Below are 20,906 nucleotides of genomic sequence, written 5' to 3' on the forward strand. Positions count from 1 at the left end.
CTCAGCTCCCAAGTTAGGCATATATATTAAAATAATTTTGTCTTATAAAAGACCAGTCCCAAGGTCAGCCATTCCTTTATGCTAACGTGGCTAAACAGGACTCCAATAAAATTGTTCATGTGAATATTATTTTAACAAACAAACTATAATGTTCTGCAAACTTGCACAGATCTAGAGAAAAATATAATACTGACCACATTTCTAGATAGTTGTTATTTCTATCATAAATAACTGCATAATATTTGTATCTTTACAAATATTCAACTTTATAAATACTGTTTAATTCTGTACCAGATCTCCTCAATTCACTTTACTCAGAGGTAATTAATGACTTGCCATATTAACATGTTAATATGGTTCTTTCTACTTCTATTACTGAAATTTTCAGAATGAAGATGAATGTTGACTTGTGCTAACCTCATGCTGCTCTGTACACCTGCAGATTGCATTAATGCTGCCCTCCTGTTGTCTGCTACATCTGTTCACATTTGCCTCCAAAACATATTTCCTCACACTTTGATTTCCCTCACAACTCCTTAATAAAATCTTTATTTTCAAACATCATGGAATTGTAAGCCTTGTCTTTTTTTTTTCAGTGGCAAATATCATATTACCTCAAGAACTGCTCCACTTCAACACCTTGAGACAGCTTTTTTGCTAATTATTCCCAAAAACACACAAGTCACTAAAATATGAATACAAATTATTTCTATATATAATATAAATCATACACGCTTTCATAGATCAGTCTCTCCAGAAAATTTAATATGGTTTGCTGTTCCTTAACACATACTGAAACACCTACATGACAGTAACACTTTGAATGACAGACTGGGGCTATTAGAAGTTCATAGCAAGGAAATTTTCTAAAGCAAAATGTATGGTGACAAAATGCTCCTGGCTTTGTCTAGCAGGATTCCTTACATCATTCTGAAAACATAGCCTACAGATTGTGGTATGAAGTATCAGGATATATATATGTACCAGCTACCATTCAAATCAAGTCAAACCATAATGCTTCATGCACATATATAGCACCCACCTGATCATAAAACTTTTCACTTAATGACGTGAGAAGCAAATGTAAAACTGGCAGTTTCATAACTATGAGGACTGCCAAACATAAGCAATTGATTCCATAAGCTGTTTAACTGAAAGAATCAAGCTTCATACTTTTGGGGTGTTTTATGCCCTACAGAGGCAAGCCAGTACTATATTGGAAACCTTAGGTCTCAGATCCACTCTGACTCATGCTTGTGCAAGTCCCAATTTCAAATAAAGACAAAGTAGGCTAGGGAGATACGCCTTCCCTCTCAACTCTCTCAATGAGATTTTTGCTACTTCAAGAAATAGCATCTTTGAACTAGAGAATCTCTTTTTTTTTTTTCAGAAGGCAAAAATAAAAGAAAAAAGGCATTCATATAAACAACAGGATTCTTGACAGGCCAAATATGTTCCTGACTAGAGGAACTCATGGAGCTAGAGAAAAAAGGCTGACATGCCTTTGGTCAAAAGCATTGCCTACTGGACTAACAAAAATCATTGGCTCTCCTACAACCCCCAAAACCTTCAGACCATTACAACTGTTCACCTACAACACAATAACTAACTTTAAGACTTCATAGTAGGGATACAACTTCATACTGCAAAGCTTTGCACTTCATCTAGGTTTAACTCACCCAAAGAACAACAGTCTATACAGAAAAGGTCTTCTGGGCACACAGAATGAATAGCTTGGAAGAGTCCTTCATAAAAGAAGAAATAAGCAGAATGAACTGACATGTTTCAGGTGGTGATGTAAGAAAGTACATGCATCAAATAATGTCATTCTGATTTACATGCTAGAACATTAAGAAATACACCTTCCTCTGTTAAACACTTCCTCTGTTAAAATGTTAACAGATTAGAAAAGAACAAATGGAACTTAATACACTATTCTACATATTACAGATAATGATCACGCTGTTCACGAAAAGCTGATTTAACTGGAAAACCATGAAGGTGAAGAGAAAAATTCCAATTAAGGAAAAAAAGTGAAAGAAGAAAACTCAGAAAACATGCCCAAGAAAGAATATCCTGTCTAGTAAGACATTACCAACTCTGAAATTACTAGTTTTGACTGGAGAACTTACAATTATAACCAGAGGCATGGTTAACAGGTTAAAGTAAAATTATTTCTTAAGTACGCTTTTAAGAGCATATGAAAGAGAAATGAAAGAAAAAATATTTCCTGATTTGGTACAGTAATGTGTTTTAGACAATCAGTCAATATTGCAGAAAGAAACTGAATAGCACAGTACACAGCAGACAGTTAGACATGAAACAGAAGAAGTTTGTCTTTGCATTGTCTTCATGTTTAAATTTAGAATTGATATTATGTACTCATACATATAATCTGTTATACATTTTCACAGAAAGAAGGAAAGATGTATCATTTTATTAAGCCACAGTCCTGCTCATGAATTAAAAAGCGTAAGAGAAATATGAGTAATTAGAGTTGTCCCAGAGTCTTGTTTATAGAGCATTTATACAAATTTTTCTGATTTGTTTCATTTTTTAAATTAATTTTTAAAATAACAGCAAATGATTCTCTATACCAATGATATTACCATTTCTTCTGTTCCAATTGAAGTAGCAGCCACCTGTCCTCCTTTTATGACAGGATTACAGTTAATGAGCATGACAAAAATACAAATTTGTTTGATATTATGAAAATAACTTTTCTTCTGTGCCGTCCAGGATTTCTTATTTATGTCATAATCAGTTACAATGTATAGTTAAAGTGTTCACAAATTTCTCCAGGTCTCTCTTTCTATCTATGGAAAGTTTTAATGGTGCGGATAGCAGAAATTCTGTTTTATGAAACCTTTGTTTTTTTAAACAAGATACTTGATTAAGTTTACAACTGCAACTTCTACAAACAAATATTCACAGATGATGTAACTTTTGCAGCAAAGGAATACAGGTATCAGACTGTAATACCTACTAAGAATTGTACAAGCATTTACGATTCTGCAGAGAAGGACTGACACAATGTTTAAATACTTATCACAACCCACAGAAAGGGCAACCTTAACTGCAATGCTGGCATAGCATTTCTAAAGAGTCAACATGGAAGTAAGAACAGAATTGAGAAGGATTAAAAATAAAGTTACAGACAGAAATTCAGAGGAAATCAACAAGTGGAAGGAAGTCACAAACAAACTGCTTTTCTTTCTCATGCCAACCTGATTAAAAGAACTACCAATTATAGCATCATAATGCAGTGTGGAAAAACAAATACAGAGGACTTACTGTGAAATAATACAGTGTTTTCCTGTCTAGCGGTTGCTGGATGACAGTAATGAAGAGCACTCATTACTCATATTGCTACTTTTAATTCTTAAGAGTTACAAAAGATAAACCAGGAAACAGAACTTTCCAGACCAGCAAGTATTTGCTTGCTTTGGTTTTGAGACAACTCTCCTGTGCTCAGAGAAACTGAATTAGGCATACTGGAAAAGAATCCATCTTCTAAGACAACTGCAAAGCAATCACTGGAGAAAGATTAAGCTTCTTCCGCTCAAAAGTTAATATGTTAGATTAACCACTGATTTTACCAACCCACTGAATTTAAGTCATTTAGTCTGCCACTGCTGCATATTACAGAACAACAATATGTACAAGATGGTAGGCAAAAGTTTCTTCATCTGTAGAGAAATATGAAAAACTCAGGCAGCTAAGCACCACACAGCCTCTCTTCCCAATGGGATGTGGGAGAGAATTAGAAAATAAAAGAACTCATAGGCTGAGATAACTATTCACTAAAACAGAAAAGGAGAGAAATAATAGTAATGTTTTATATATATATATTTACAATACAAGCAATGTACAAATCAGCTGCTCACTACTCCTCTACCAATGCCCAGACAGTCCTCAACAGGAGACAGATATCCCCCACCCCTCAACTCCCCCCAGTTTTATAGTCTCCACATAATGTCATATGGTATCAAATATCACTTTGGCCAGCTTAGATCAGCTGTCCTGGTTCTGTCCTCCCCTTGTATCTTGTACCCCACCAGCCTTCTTACTGGCAGGACAGTATGAGAAACTGAAAAACAAAAGCATACTTCTCTCTGTACAGCACTACTCAGCAACAACTAAAACATCGGTGTGTTATTGATATTGTTTTTTCTCCTAAAGTAAAAGTGTCATACCAGATGCTATGAGAAAGTAAACTATCCAGCTGAAACCTGGACAATATTTTACAATATTGTCTGTAGCAACATCCCAACCATAAAGTATGCTATTCTGTTTATAGAACATAATTTATAATCTATATGCAATATATTCAATTTAAATGCAATTTCCACAAAAGGGATTTGCTATATAGTTTACACACAAAAATATAGTTCTAAGATCAGAATCCTTCAAATTCATACTTCACTGACACTAGTCATCCTATAAAGATACGAATTTTCCCGTTTAGTGCTGAAATGATTGTCTGGGGAAAATTTTAGGGAATTCAGGGACCAAAAATATCCTGAGCTGTGTTAACAGGAGGCTTAAGTGCTTTCTTGTCATAGGAGGCTGATGCAATGGAGCTTGCTCAGCCTTGGGGAAGGTATGGCTTTGCAAACACGTAATAGCAGCCACTCCAGTACTTCCAATAAGGTCATCAAAAAGCACTTGAGATTGAACAGTAATGCATGGAAGTAACTTGTGAGACACCAGGCATAAATCAGAAGACATTTAGACTGGTTGTAAGCAAAATCTTTTTCTCTAGAAGATATGCAGACAATGGATTGGGTTGCTCAAAGAGGTTGTGCAGTTTTCATTCTGAGATGTTTTGAAGTCATGACTGGATAAAGCCCTCAACAACCTGATCCAATCCCACGGCTGACCCTGCTCGAAGCAGAAGCTTGACTAGGACTCTGATGAAGTCCCTCCCAGTCTGAATAATTCTAAGGAGAAGCTAGAAGACCTGGAGGCAGTAGTCATAAATAATTCATTCTGACATTTTTGTGACATATAAAATAATATTGCACCAGATTGATTGCCACAGTCTTCATAGAGGCATATAAAGTATTTAAGTTTTGAAAATCCTGCAAACTCTGCAACTCACGAAATATTCTTAGCATAGGTATGAGCATAAAGTTTATCTGCATGATAAGATGTATAAATCAAAATGTTATAAAATTAAACAGGTTACATTTCATCACAATTAATTCATTTCATATTTTTAAAAGGATTAAGTATTACAGTAAAGCACATTTGCTAAAAGGCAAGTATGGGTTTTATTATTTAAGTAGCAGTCATACTTCAGCTTTTAACCCTGATTCCTTTGTCTATGTCAATAAATCTTGTTTGTACCAGAAAACTTTACAGAACAATTCTCACCAGTGCTAGTACTGACAACTGCACTCACACTAACAATACCAAAGGAAGCCCTAATTCAAACAAGATTCCTTGACAGGGACCACTCTTCTCATTTTGTCCTGTAAGAACAAATCCCTCCAACTTAACTACAAGAAGAATAAATGTACTGCAAACATGTGGAAACTTGTTTATATTATCACCAAATCAACTGAAGCAACAAGTTACGATTTGGAATTTCTCCTTTTTTTTTTTTTTTTTTTTTTTTTTTTTTTTTTTTTTTTTTTAAAGGGGGGTTGTTTTAAACAGGTTGTCCATATGCTTTAATGTTTCTTTACCTGACTAAATGTAACATAGATCAGTTCAATCCACAAGGCTGCTGTTCCAGAGCATACCGTTAAGTTTTAGGATGTGCATGTACAAACTAACTCTGCTTGTGTCAGAGGAGGCAAGAAGAAAATTTATGGCAGCACATTGCACATTTCACTTTCACACTTTCACTATGTATGCATAAGGCATCAACAAAGTTGTTTGTTGTTTTTTAAAAGAAGAATCTGAGTAACCTATACTGTTTAAACATTTAGGCTAGTACCCTTCTCTGATATCTAGGTAAGATGTCCCATCTTAACTGACCCACCTGAATAGGTCAAATGCAGCCACTTCAGAAAGAATATACAGATTCTTACAAGCAATACAAAACAAAGATTTGGTTTGGCAACAAGCAGGGAAAGCTCTTTGACTCAAGCCCCATGAACAATGATAGTTGCAAACCATGAGTAGAAAAGAATAAGCAGTTAACCCAATTATAAACACATTTCTCTTTATCTGGCTGTCAGGGACATTGTTGCTCAACTAAATATATAGTTAGAAAGCTGTATATTTTTTAATTAGATAAGCTGATCTCTGTAGTAGCAAGTTGTGTAGTTAGAAACGAAACAAACATTGTTTCTTCATTCTTGTCTAGTTCCCCAACACTCAGATGTCCTGCACACTCCTCAGATGTGTCTTTGAGATTCATTACTATTGTAATGCAATAACTAGCTTGGCACAGAAAGCTGAAGAATGTTTCCTTTCATATAGTAAGCCATTCATGAAATCATCTCTCCAGAGATGATAGCTTTTATTGCTGCAGAATCAAAACTGACCTTTTCAAGACCAAAAGCCTGCAGAATACCAGAATATTTCAGGCACACAGACTGACCATATATAACCCCATCTTATTAGCCTGCGTTTGGACATGCACACATAGCAATAGTGGAACTGCATAAGAATTAGTACAGGTAAGCATAACAATTCATCTCTCACTTGCCAGACAGCCTAGTTCGTAATAACAATGATCTAAGAGTGATTATAAAATCTCTCTCAAAAAGAAAACTTGATGCTACAACCAAGTTCCTTTTATGGGCATCGCATCTACCAGCTTGCAAACACTGTGTAGTTATCCCTTACTAAAAAGTTATAAAAGGCAAACGTAGAAAAAACAACAAACCTTTCGAAATCTTGACAAGGAATCACTACAACACTGTACTAGATAAACCAGTGCTGACTTACTACATGTGTAGGAAATATGCTATTTTAATAACAGGCACCGGCAACAATCTTTTATAGATGAAAGCTAATATACAAGGATTTTTTTTTTAAGCTGTCATTTTTTATGACTACTTTTTTCCCTGAAAAGTGGCCCTCATTCTTTTCACTGCTTAATCACTTCATTTGGCAATTTCATGCCCACAGGGTACAAGAACATCCAATAAAATTGACATTACTTCTAAGGCATGGGTGTCCCATAGAAGAATTAAGTACTGCTCCATCAGATCTTTTCTGGTTGCAGCACTGCCCAAACCAGACATTTAAATGAACTTCCATGGAGAAACATCCAAGAAAATCAAGTAAGATATATGCATAGTATGAAAACAGAATCCACTGCAAAGACAGCATTTATTGCAAACATATATATATACATACATATATATATATACACACACACACACGTCTCATGATTAGCAAGAGCACAAAATCAGAGAGACTTCTCAGGAAAGCTATCTTAGTTAACCTGATCATCACTCCTGAACTTTGTTTGAGGTTTTCTGTTTCTCTGCCAGTGCAATTGAGAAGTTTGTATCAATGACTGATAGAGATGATTAAATCTAGCAGAAAAGCAATGTGAAGTTAATGTATTTACTGTACTTTAAAAATGGCAAGTAACTAAGTTGCTCATAAAACCACACATAGTTGCCATATTTTAGATAAAATATCATAATGTAATCACTCTTCTCAGCTCATCTTCCAGTAATAACACATATTTTCCGATTTTTCATTTTCCATGTTCTCTCATGTAGAATACTATCAGAAATTAATTAGATGACCTTCACAAAGAATTTTTGGATGGAGGCAAATGACATTATTTTAATGGGAAGTTCCAGAACCGTTAAACATTTCCAAAACTTGGGCTGCATGACTCCTTCCCAACAATATTTCTATTTAAAAAATACACACAGTAACTAAGGACAAAAAAAAAGTAGTATAAACCAAAATGCTTATGGTTCTTTAGTTCTGAGGTGTCAGTCACACACTGTCCATGCTGTATCACGCTAGCTTTCTCCTACCACAGGAATTATCAGCTCTTGTCTGAACAAATCCAACCACAATTCAGAAATCACTTTCCTCATGGTGCCACTTCAGAAGAATGGATAGGAGTACATCAGATTAGGATTCTTCTCTCTCCCATAAGACTGGCAGGACACCCCAAAAGGCTCTACATCTGTACACATGCTCCCACCACATAACTAAAAAAAAGTTCCCCTCGTATCACACTAAAGATATATAACTATACAGAGCCATGAAGCATATCTTTCATAGTCTCAGTAAAAAAAATTGTGGAAAAAAAAAACAACCTCTAAAAATAAAGTTCTGAAGCACCTGTTAATCCATGACATATTACAAAGCACTTAGCAGCAATCCTTGATGTGATGAATCTGTGTTCAGACATTTCTCAGGTCTAGTAAGAAATAAATGTCATGTTCAGATTCTCTCTGGCAATCCATAAGCAAAATAGCCCAGCACTGAATTTTACCAGCCCTGCTGATGGGACTGCAGAAACTTAAAATAGACTTGAGAAGGCAAAAACTTAAACCAGGCCTAATTAAGATAAATAAACAAGGTCCAGCTGTACCCATTGCAGATTTGCTTACCACCAATCCATAGACTGCTAAGATTTGTGGGCGGTTGGTATCCTCACTTCTCTTCAGGTATTGATTTCTACAGGGAACAGTACCAGTACTCAGTGGACTCATAGCAACTGATCCTTAAAGTTATCTTAAATAACATTTCTGAAAATCTCATTTCTAATAACATTCTTTGTGAGACTTGCTAAGATGAGTTAAGACTTATCTCCACTTCCATTTGGTAAAGAAATATTTTAAGAGATGTCTTAGTAAGACTACCAAAAGCAGAGATAAAAGGACCTACTATAAGCAGTGGGGAAAAAAAAAAAAGAGAATGTGTTGAAATAATTTTGAATTTTCTTAAAATATTTCTCTTGACAGCTCCAATAGCACTCATAAGTTTTTACATTGTTTCTTTTCATAATCATTTCATTTTTGAAATAGGCTTCTTTCCTCCCTCTCCTGCCAACTGTTTCAGTTTTGCAACTATGTCAGAAGCATCTGTCATTTCTCTTCTACACTACTACAGACACTTGAAAGGGAGTACTTTGTGGACTATCATTGCTCACAGTAATGGTGGTAAAAGATTAGGCAAAGATTCAGGCAAGTGTGAAGGCAGAGATACACTTATTTAAATTAATCTTCATTTGTTTTAACCTTTTCAAGATTCTTAAGAGCTTCTCAGCTTGCTCTCTGCAATTCTAATGAATTATCTTCCAGGCAACATAAAAACCTTCACAATTAATTCCCAATAAGCTAAGGCCAAGATCAAGAACTCTTCACTATGCTTTCAACCATCTTTCTCGTTAACTCCTTTCCCTGACCTCCCAGGTTTGATTTTATATATACCATAGTAATGAAACTCTCCACGATGAAATGCAGAACGCTTCTCTACAGAATCTTGAGTTTAGAGGAGATAGGCTCAAGCATATCAGAACACTATGCTATCATTTTACTTGTGCTTAAAAACCGCAGCTTATCTGAAAAGTGGAGAGGAAAAGAAAATATTGCAGCTCATATCGCCTCTGTACCTATATTTGCTTCTCTAATCTACTAGTTTAGCAATAAAACACAATCAGCAGTTCCAAAACTCTGATCTGCAATCAAAGTTTATTTTCATGGACTTTATCACCTCCATTTAGGTCAGATCCTGAATGTAGAAAATATTGCTCTAAGAATGCTGGCATTAGTATTAGTGAGAATGTAACTTTCACCAGAAATACTACCCAAATGCACATGGTGAGCAGCTCATTTCTGGCACATCAATTATTTGTCTACAAACTGATGATCAGTGAGGAAGTTAAAAGGAATGCTGCACATTCTATTCAGAACTTGAAACAATAGTTTACAAAGTTCTGCAGATGAAATACTGCAGGATTCCTAAAGATGCTCATGCAAAAACAAACTGAATGATTAGCTTACTCACCTGAATATATGAAGAAATGTAATATTTCTGTCAGTGATTGTCTCTATTGGAAGTGCAGTGCAACACCTGCATCTATCAGTAAAGATAATAAATAACCAAAACAATGAGCTTTTATTCAATATGCATATTGAAGTTATTTAACATCATCAGCTCCAGTGACTTATGTCTCATACTTTCCCTTCGTCTTTCCACCTTTCTGCAATGGTCACTGGGGTTTTTCAATATATGAACAGTTCAAAGAACTTAATATTTCCAAGTATTTCCAATATTTCCAAGTATTTCCAAGTACCAGTCTGGAGTGCAATTAGGTTTCCCGATACAAGAAATTCAGTAATAGATTCAATCACTCACAGAAAAGACTGAGGAATACGAGTGATAGCTGTCAACACAGCTGTGAGAAGTATTTATAGCTATAATGACTGTTGAAGTTCATTTAAGTCATTCCATACAGCTGTTGTATTAATAAAATCAATGTAGAGAGGATATACTGAGGTTTAAGTCTGACAGTGAAATGCCTAATGCGTAAATAGAATTGTTCAGCATACAGAGAGATCTGGAAAATAGCGATAAGTCTGTCTTCTATCTTTTTAAAGGTTTTCAGGCTCTGACTAGGGAACATACATTAAGACTGGATCATGAATATACCTCATATCTGATTTCTCCATGCTTTTAGCTTCAATTCAACCAGCATTTGCAGTAGCTGCTTTATTCTGAAACCTTTTCTGACTTGACAGTTCTTGAATTGGACTTTTCCAAGCTAGATTTAGTATTGATTGTACTATAGTATTGATCTGAAGTACTTTCCTGGCAATATCTGTGAATTGCAACATTTTATACATTCTAAGCTCACTGCACATTCCTAGATCATCTCAAGATCAGGCAGGCCATCAGCAGCATGCTAATCAGACCTTTTGAATCCATAACAGCAATTCTTCTATGTCCCTTCTTCTCTTCTGGGCCATATTCCAAGTGCAAATTAAATAGATCTCTTTGGTACACTAACTCCTCACTTTAGAAATACCATTTGCAGGAACTGTTCAGAGACCTTGGGTCCCAAAAATGAAAAAGGGGAATCATGACTGATTTCTCAGCTTCCAGTTCTCCTTTCTTTGGAAGGGATTTAACAGTACACTATGACCATGTTTGTTTGTTTGTTTTTAATTCTTCTATACTTTTGTTAATCCAGTGCTGAATTACAGACAATGTAATTTACTAAACTTAGAAAATATAATGCTTTGCCTTTATGGGCTAGCTTAAAGAAAAAGAAAAAAGACATTAAAAAAGTCTCCCATAGTACCTCCCTCTTACAAACCAAACAGAACGCTCATCCTTTTTCCACTAATAACCTACCCAATTACAGCTAAAAATTAATCCCATTGTGGATGTATATGGAAAACGTGACTGGAGAAACAATTAGATTAACCCATATTATCTTTTGTTCTTAAACATTAAAGTCAGGTGGATCTTTAAATTAAAAACTCCTTTATCAAGGAAAAAAACCTTCCTAAAGACAGAAAAAACAATCACCGAATAATTTATTTTCTTTAGTTATAAAGGCATTCTTATGAGCTCAAGATCTGTCACAATATCTTCTGAAGCCATTCTTTCACAAATTGTTCATCGATAAGAAGTCCTGGACACATTAACAAGTGCCGAAAATATCAGAGTACTTGCTATGAAGAGAACACGTTAACCTGAATAACATGCTGGTTAGCCTCTAAGGTATTTTTATTAAAACAACAGTAGAAAGAAAACACATTTGGTGACATCAGCTTTCCTCAGCCAAAGGAGAGCAGTTAGTCTGTTTTTCAACCAAGACATCCTGTTTACTATTCTACTGCTGGAAAATTAGGTATTTTCTGTCTTCTGATTTGATAAGTAAAAGGCAAAGGAAAATTTTCAACTGCAACTTGACAATGTAAATTTTACCTACAAAGAAAGTTTTAATCCATAACGGCCATCTATAAACCCACAATTTCCCAAGATGTCATGAAGGCAGATTTCAGAGTAGACCAATGAGCAATAAGGTCTACACTGATAAGGAACCAACGTTGGCCCTCTCAAACCATGAAGATTTTATATTTCATATTTACATTTTAACAAAAAATTAAAGATAGGTGACAAAGAAAGGAAAATATTAGAGTCTCATGGGTCCCATCAAGTAAGAAGAAAGCCTAATTACTTTCTCCTAAGTCTTTGGGATAAAGAAAAAGAAAAGAACAGGGCTATATATCATGAACAATCAGACATCTTGGCTAAACTAGAACAAGGATCTGGAGCAGAAATGGGAATGATTAATTCAGGGTAGGAACATCAAGATTAGGTTGGGGCAGTGAATAACCCATGTTTTGTCCTCTTTATTCATGCCCCAAATCACTGTAATTTATCATTCCATACATTCTTAACTCATAAGTGCAATACTTAAAAAAGTTTAATACTTAAGACATGTCTATCCAGCAGTACTGTATCTTCTGTGCAAGACTCAGGAAAAAATATAGCAAAACAGTGTATGTATAAGTGAAATTTCTTATTTGTTTAAATCTAATGCAATAAATATCTTTTTGTGAGCAAAATGAATGAGTAAATACTTTCAGAACGAACAAACAGAAATGAGGTGTGGATGACAGATGGCCTTGCAGGAGGAAGGAGACGCTGACTTAGATTTGTGCAGTGGCTGCCTAGGAAATGTAACTGCTGAATGACTAGGGTAAGTTTTAGAGGAAAAATGAATATGAGTATCATTATGTAAACGCAAAGGACAGAATACAATTTTATATAGAATATTTGCTGAAGAAAGGGGGCTGCAAAGGGGGTCATATGTGTACGGGAGAGATGACAATATAAAAAAAATTAAGGACTAAAGGCCCAACCTTGTTATTTCACAAACCACTAAGTCAGAACACTGCCCTGAATTCTAGACAAGACTACAAAGTCATCTGTATGCAAAGTTCTTGATTTCCATTCTTAGGGTTTTGATTCTGCCCTGCACAGTTCTGCTACATCTTAGTAATATTTTCCACAAGCTCAAAGCCCAAGGGTGAATGGGCACTTGAAAGTCAAGGGCCAGAAAATCTATGAATAGGACACATTAGTCCTTTCCTATACACTAAATATCTCAATTTCAACAAATGATATACTCCCTATAATCATAGAATCATAAAATATCTCAAGCAAGAAGGGAACCATAAGGATCATAGAGTCTGTAACACAATGGAAAGCACAACAGTGATAGCAGAGTAGCAAGGTCCCAGGCTACAGCAAGTAAGAATTTGCTCAAATGCAACAGCCATGGATACAGAAATAAAAGAAAAAAGCTGCTTACATTCAGAAGGCCTCAGGCACACAGGAACCTCCAGCAAGATACCCTTGCTTTCATTACCAACCCTTAAATAAGGGTTTGGATAGCTGCTGGCTCTACCCCTTCCAGTCTTTGCATGGACTTGAGCTCCCCTGGGTTGGTCCTGCCTTCCCACCAGGTACTCAACCGCTAAGCCTTGACTTAGCATTTCCACTACAGAGTCCAACTTCTTTTGTAGAATATTCAGAAATATTTAAGACATCTATTTTCTTTTTCAAATAGAACTAATAATCATGCATCACTTTACTAGATTATGATTTCAACCAATGAAAACATACTGAGTTGTAGATCCGTAAGACAGAGGCAAAGAACTCAGCACAGACTTTGGAAATAACACCCCTCAAGCCAAATTTTTATTATTTTCAGAGATATTGTAACAATCAGAAAGATCAACACAATGGAAAGGTGATACAAGAAGTATAACGATAGAGGTACTAATGCAATGGAATGGTGTTATAAGGAAAGGAAAAAGGACTACTCACACATCTCTGAAGATCTAGGCTTATAGAGGAAAATTCCACAAAGGAAGAAAATCCAGAAAGAGATCCTTCCAGGATGGCAGTCAGCCCTTAAATGAGGTCTGAGAAAGGTGCAGCCAGGCTCCACCCTTTCCGGTCGCACACTTGAATTGCCTTCATCTGTGCTCCCAGGACTGACTGGGTCCTTTCGACAGGTGCTCAATCAGTGGTTCAAGCCATGACTCAACAATTACTATAAAGATATATGTCAGCACTTAGACCAAGTCCAAATATCAATGATAACTGTGTAAGTAAAGCAATAAAGTGTTGCTCTATAATTTTTATTTTTAAAAAATTGTCAACATTTCTTAGAGTGTAACACTTTACAAAACATACTATTGCATAAGGCTTATGTAATACAAAAATCAAGACAGGAGCATGAATTAGAATATTAAAATCCATCAGTCCCATGTCCCAGTGATACTGCAAACAAGCTGCTGCATACAAGAGTTCTGCAGGAAGGGACTGGTTAGGAGAGGAATATCTCAACGGGACATTTTACCAAGAACATATGGGAAATCTTTCTGCATGCCGCTCGTAGAAGTTTTCAAAGTACAGGCCTTATACACTTTGAACTATCCAATGGAAAAGGGAATACAGCAGTGCAGAAAATGCTCAACAAGTTCTTGTAATGCTTTAGTGTAGTGATACAGAAATGGTGAGAAGAAAATTCTTAGATTTTGTTTCAACCAATGTGGGGAAACTGAAAGTTCTGAAAGCCATTTTGGCATAACCGTGGCACTTACTACTCTTGGAAGAACAGAGTAAAAATCTGTAAAATAAAGATCAATATGTTCCAGTAAGCAGGTTTTGTTACATTCAGTTGAGATGAATGAATTTCATCCTACGATACTGAATGATTGATGACAAAGCTAGCAATGCTCCCAGTTACCAGTGTTTCCTTGTGAGAGAGCACAAAGACCTCTATGAAAATGGAAAGTGAACAAATTTGATGAGTCTTTTTTCAAGGAGAGAAAGCAAGGATTTAGACCAATCAGTTAATTTTAGTTAAAAAAACAGATAATGGAGTTCGCTATTTAATTATCTAGAAATAAAGACACGAATGAGTAGTAGCCATCATAGCTTACCAAGTTCATCTTATTTCCTTCTTCCTCAGTTCTTGGTATGTACAGAAGTATTTTTTGAGCAGCCCTTGTATGGCTAGATTTTTGACACTCATGTAACTTTCTCATAGCTAGGAAAAAAAACTAGATGAAGATTTCTTAAAAGCAGTTACCAGCAATTCACTGCTGCTATGGAAGTATCTATCAACTGATTTTCTTCAAGGGTACCTAACTTGCACAAGAAATCAGAAAACAAGGATAAGGGACTCTTAGTGTACTGAAGGATGGAATTTGACATCACAAGAACAGTAATTGTGATGCTCTCCACTCATAAGGATGAGTACAAGGCACTATATGCGGCAGAAGCAATCAGCTGCACAATGTATGAGGGATGCTCCAAAAGTAATGCCTCCCATTTTATTGTGCTAGCCCATGACATCAGAGGTAGATATTGGTGGTATGGCAGTACAGGTTGATCCTTCCCACCAATATCCTGCTACATTTTGTTGCCATGCAACAGAATGGTAGCAGAGGGGAAACCTAACACAATGGCGTCTGATGCAGAAGTGTGTATGAAGCAAAGGTATCTCACTGAATTCCTCCATGAGGAAAAATAGCACACACTGACATTCATCAACACTTGCTGAATGGTTCTGAAGAACAAATAGTGGATGTGAAATCTGAGGCAGTGGGTGGCAACAGTGACAGTGGGCAACCAAAACTGGTGTACATCATTATGAGCACAGCATGCAGGCTCATGTTCCTTGCTGTCAAAAATGCATAGCTAATGGTAGTGACACTGTCAAAAAATACAGTTTTGTAGCTGAGAATTTGCTCTGTCAAGTAGCATTATTGTATTCTTTGTTTTAGCTTCCATGGAAAAAAATATGATGCACTACTTTCAGAGCAACCCACATATATGCAGCACATGCCAGTAACAGGAGATCACTTTAAACTGTGAATTGTTCTGCCAGATTTTAAAGATTTTTAAGTTGTCTTTTATAACAAATTTAGTTCATTGCTTCAGCACTTTCTTGCTGTTGATCTCCTGCTCTCTGGCAGTTTTCAATTAAGTTTGCTAGCATATTTATCTTCAGCCCTGTTAGCTGTTGAGAGTCAAGAAATCAAATCTATTCCCACCACTGCTACACAGAGTAAGAGACAGGAAAAATGTTTCAAAGCTCAAAATACTATATGGGGAAGGGTTTATTTGAGACAACTAACAAATTCAAACATAACATTATCTAACAGATATCTAGACCGTGAGATAACACTCTGTTTTCTATTGCCAAAGACATCTATATCTTTGTCTCTAGAATGTCACACAAACCCAAAGACTCAGTTCAGGTGAAAAATCATTAGTCCTGTCTCTTAGCAGTACAGATAAGCAAGGTAAGGTATGGGTGTGTTGGTTATGGTCAGCACATGTTATCCCCAAGCAAGCCAAATACGAAAGTCATCCTGTTGTTCTTCATTCTTCTGCCTGTCTCTGAATTCTGCAACTAAATTTAACATAGGTACCAGAGTTCTCCCAGCATAGTGGCCTACTTAAATTAATTCTTTGCACCAATTTTGTTATACTATCCTCCTTCTTAACTTCTTTATACACCAAACACTTAAGTACATTAAGATGTAATGAAAATTTGAAAGGAAATTTTAGGCGGGAGAGAGTAGTATGCCTCAAGAAAAGTCTGCTTTTTAATGATTAAACATAGTTTAATCATTAAACAAAGTTCCCAAAAGCATTAAAACAGTTTATTTTCCCTTAAAAAGAGGAAGAATAAGAAGATGTCAAGACTCTTTGAAAAGTGAAATACAAGTAAATTAATTGCTAGAAAGGTAGATCAGGCACCAATGGACGTGGTCAGTGAGCACGGCAAGAATGGGTTGGGGTTGGACTTGGACTTCCTAGAAGTCTTTTCCAAACTTAATGATTCTATTGCTCTATAAGAAGAAGAAAAAATAAAAGAGCTCTGCATGAAAAAAATATATATATATTCTAAATCCCGGGCAAGCCCAGGAAAACCCAGACAAGTGGCAGGCCTGCAGCCTGTTGACATTCACAGTCCATAGCATTATGACGACATTTTTGAAGAGTCAGATTATCTTAAGTCACGGATGCTCTTGGCATGCATTATGTCAGGATTTTTGCCCTAAAGATCCTATATAAACATATGGTTAAAGAGGATATTGTTCTCAAAGGCGGAAAGCTCCTGACTGCAGGGACTTTATCTAATGGCAGAACTCCAGGTTCAAAATTGTCTGGCATAAATACAGTAAGACTAGGTCTATGGAGTAGAGCTGACCACTTCTATTTGCTGGCAGTGATTCCTGATGAGTTCATAATACATTTCCAACATTTAGTCTGAAAAAATACTACAGCACATCCACTTGAGAGGAAAGGGAGGAGGTAGGAAAGGAGACCAGAATCATTAATGCATAGAACACCATTGTTTTATGAAAAACAGAACAGTAGGAACAATGGAGAAGGCAAATACAAGCAGAAAAAAATATTTCAGTGATAGAAAAAGTTATTGCAACAAACATAATATATCTGTGAAAACATGCTCATCTTTCTTGTAGAAGAGTTTTGTGTGTGGTTGCTCTGTTGAATTAGTCACATTTATTTATTTCAACTGCATTTGATGCTCTTTGAAATTTCTTCTCTTGTTATAAGCAAGGAAAGATAAGTTCTCTTATCCTTTCTTTTTCCTAATAAATTAAGTTTTAACAGAAATAGAAAGAATAGGTGTTGTTTCATACACAGAACAGATTGCGATAGCTAGACGAAATTCCATTTTCAAATAACTGACCTTATTTTCAGTCTACCTTAATTTTTAAGATAGCTCAAGGATAGGTTAACTCTATCCTAATACGAACAATAAAACACTCCTTCCAAAATGCACTGACTGTAAAAAAAAAAACGCTGCATTTTGGTATATACATATATAAACACACACATGTATAGACATATGGATGTATATATGTGTATATATAGTTTGTGCATTCGTATATATGTATATGTATATACATGTACAAGGGCTACTCCAAAAGAATGCCTCCTATTTTATTATATTGTCTCATGACATCAGAGAGAGTTGTCGGTGGTATGGCAGTAGAGATTGAACCTTCCCACCAATATCCTGTTACATTTTGTTGCCAAGAAACAGATGGCAGCAGTGGGATAGTTTGACAAAATGGCATCTGACATGGAAGTAAATACGAAGCAAAGGTGTGGAACTGAATTCCTTCATGCAGAAAAAATGGCACACACTGACACTAATTAATGTTTGCTGAATGTTTATGGTACCAAAGAGTAGATGTGAGTACAGTGAGGCAGTGGATGGCAGTGGTGACAGTGGCAGTAGCCTCAGCTGGTGCAGATTATTGCAAACATGGCACACAAATTCTTGATTATTACTTGTAAAAATGCAAAGCTAACAGTGGTGACTTTGTTGAAAAAAAAAAAAAAAAATTGTAGCTGAGAAATTGCTCCATCAAATAGCATTATCGTATATGCTCTTTGTATTTGTTGTAGTTTCCATGAAAATAAATAGGAGGCATTACTTTCAGAGCAACCTACACATTAGATATAGTTCTTTTCTTTTTTTTTTATATAGACAGTAAGTAACATATATTTTGTCAATGGAGATTTTACAAATAGCTATAACATGAAATTCTGATATAACAACTACATAATGTAAAATCTTCATATAGAAACTATATTTATCAGGAAAAAGCATAGAGCCATAAAAGATTAACACAATCCCCAAGACACATTCTTAAAAATATTTCGCTGTTACCTCTCTCCACTTTAAGATATATTAGTGCTCCTCGAGATGTGTTGCAACCACAGGAAACTTACTTAATTCAATTGACTGATGACATTTGAACGTAAGTATGTTTGACCTTCCTTAGTTGATGCTGAAACAAGTTACACAGTATTTAACTCACAACTAGAAAGTCTATTGTTCAGCCAACAGAATATATTTTACTACTTAGGTAGAATGCAAAGTTTTAACAAAATGGGCAAGAACACTAAAAGGATACTCAACACTGTATAAATCTATTGATTTATACAAGTGGAGATAAAGATTCTAGAAAACAGGAGTGAAAACACTCCCAGCCAGTCTATGCACAACAGAAGCGAGTCTTAAAACCACAACTACTGGCCTTCCATGGTTTGGGGGCACAAAAGCATCAAGCACAATCTTTGTTAACACAAGGATTAACATTGCCTGGGTGTCCCCCACTGATCACCAGATTGTAAGGTCAGTGCTTCTCTGCTGGCATTTACAGTTATCTTTAGACTTTCCAAATGCACACATAAACAGCTCTTATTGACAACTAAAGAAAATCCACACATACCCACAAGCACACTAAGATGCCTCAAAAGAACACCCAAATGAAAGAAAGACAATCCTTTCCTTCTCTTTCTCTCTCTCTCATCCAACTTCGCTCCCATATTACCACTGCTTCTTTCCCTCTCTAATATGTTCTATCCTAACAAAATAGTATTCAAACATCTCCAAAGAAGTAATCCCATTAATTTTCACACAAACAATAAAAAAGGAATGTTCTGATCCTGTTACAGATCTGATCACATTCCTTGACCAGGAAAATTAGAAGGAAAAATCATGAATGAGAATCGTGATCAAGTTTTTGAGGCAGTATTTTCCATCCTCTCAACTGTTTACTTTCTCTACATGTCTCTCAGATTAAATGATGATGCTATTCCATTCCCTATGTCCTTAAGCAGTCCATAACAAATCAAAGTACTTCATTTCTGAAAAAAGGAATACTAAATAAACAAACAAGAAAAACAAGATTGCTTGATGTTTCCTTATTCCTCTTCTGCCAAAGATGGTGTATCACTTTAAAGAATTTTTCTTTTAGCTGGGAATGTTAAAACATTTGTATCGATTCTATTATTCTTCGGACTTTTCTAAAAGGTAGAATTCTTTGTGTCTTTCCTGAACAAAAAGCTACTCAGAAACTATTACAACTACAGATGCTTTGAAAAAGACAACATGCACACTATCTCAGTACACTCTGAATAGAAAAATACCTGTACGCATCTGCCTATGACATCAAAATAGGAAATTTTTAGCAGATTTTCCATTATCTCAAAGTTAATTAGACAGCAATTGTAATATTGTGTGTGTCTTCATAATATTAATTCTGACTACAATTCACATGAATTTTGTGCTGGTGGCAAATAAAGCTAGGCCCTAAAAAAGGAGGTAAGTAATTTAGTTTTAAAACATTTAACTTCCTGAAATTGATCCTGTGCAATTAGAATAACTTTATTGGTACAAGTTTATAACATTATTAACTTTCTGAAACTACTTCAGATGTAATCCAGTTTAACATAAACGTCAGCTCAGAATGTAGAAATTAAATTTTCAATTCAATTAAAAATGGAAGGAAGATAAGTAAAAATGGTAATTCCCTAAACAATCTAAACAGACTACCTGCAGGACAAAACAAAGTATGAATGGAAAGCAAGCAGGACAGTATAAAAAAGACCTACTTCAAGATGGATCACTTATGGTCCTTGATTGTTTCCCAAATATAGAAATTTACTAAAAGTAATCCTTCTTCATTTACTAAAAGTAATCCTTCTTCAGAGGAAATACCATTAGTCAGAAAATGAATGAAGTGACCTTGCAGTAAAATAATTTCAATGAAGAGGCTTAAACCAATACTATTCTAGCTGAACAATACATTGTTAACTTTCCTTTCACAGCAGTGAGGTCCCATATAAGAAAAATAAATGTGCACCTTTTACTACTATAATCCTAATGAAAAACAAAAATGTGTTGGGATGAGTCACAAAGTCCCCTCTTATCCCATTGTGCATTCCCATTTTGTACTATTTCATTTTCCATGCAAATTTTCATACTACAGATGTGTTAATTCTTGGGTTGATATAAAACAGTGTTCAATGTAAAGCTCATTTAACTCTTACTGCATATATTCCTTTAAATCATAGAGCAAGAGAAAAATTTTACTATTCAT

The 20,906-nt window shown here is 35.5% G+C and overlaps 1 protein-coding gene and 1 long non-coding RNA gene across 7 annotated transcripts in view; one reads left to right on the forward strand and one right to left on the reverse strand.

Annotated features, from left to right (window-relative positions):
• The window catches only part of CTNNA3 (catenin alpha 3), a 447,191-nt gene that overhangs the window by 362,513 nt on the left and 63,772 nt on the right, over window positions 1–20,906 (reverse strand). Inside the window, exon 1 of one of the 6 annotated variants that reach the window (XM_090144874.1) lies at window positions 13,786–13,823. The exons of 4 other annotated variants lie outside the window; for them this stretch is intronic. Coding sequence is in view for 1 of the 2 variants with exons in the window: in XM_090144869.1 (XP_090000995.1) it covers window positions 8,547–8,648 (102 nt within the window). In the remaining variant the exon portion in view is untranslated. Of the gene's footprint in view, window positions 1–8,546; window positions 8,668–13,785; window positions 13,824–20,906 lie in introns of those variants that run through there. One more of the 6 variants, XM_090144869.1, reaches the window with a different exon arrangement.
• On the forward strand, window positions 14,916–19,697 carry LOC149917019 (uncharacterized). The gene is made up of 3 exons (XR_016468733.1): window positions 14,916–15,468; window positions 18,705–18,779; window positions 19,480–19,697. It is a non-coding gene; the product is annotated as an uncharacterized LOC149917019 (long non-coding RNA).

Source organism: Phasianus colchicus, chromosome 8, assembly GCF_987193195.1.
Source record: "Phasianus colchicus chromosome 8, bPhaCol1.hap1.1, whole genome shotgun sequence".
Lineage (NCBI taxonomy): Eukaryota > Metazoa > Chordata > Aves > Galliformes > Phasianidae > Phasianus > Phasianus colchicus.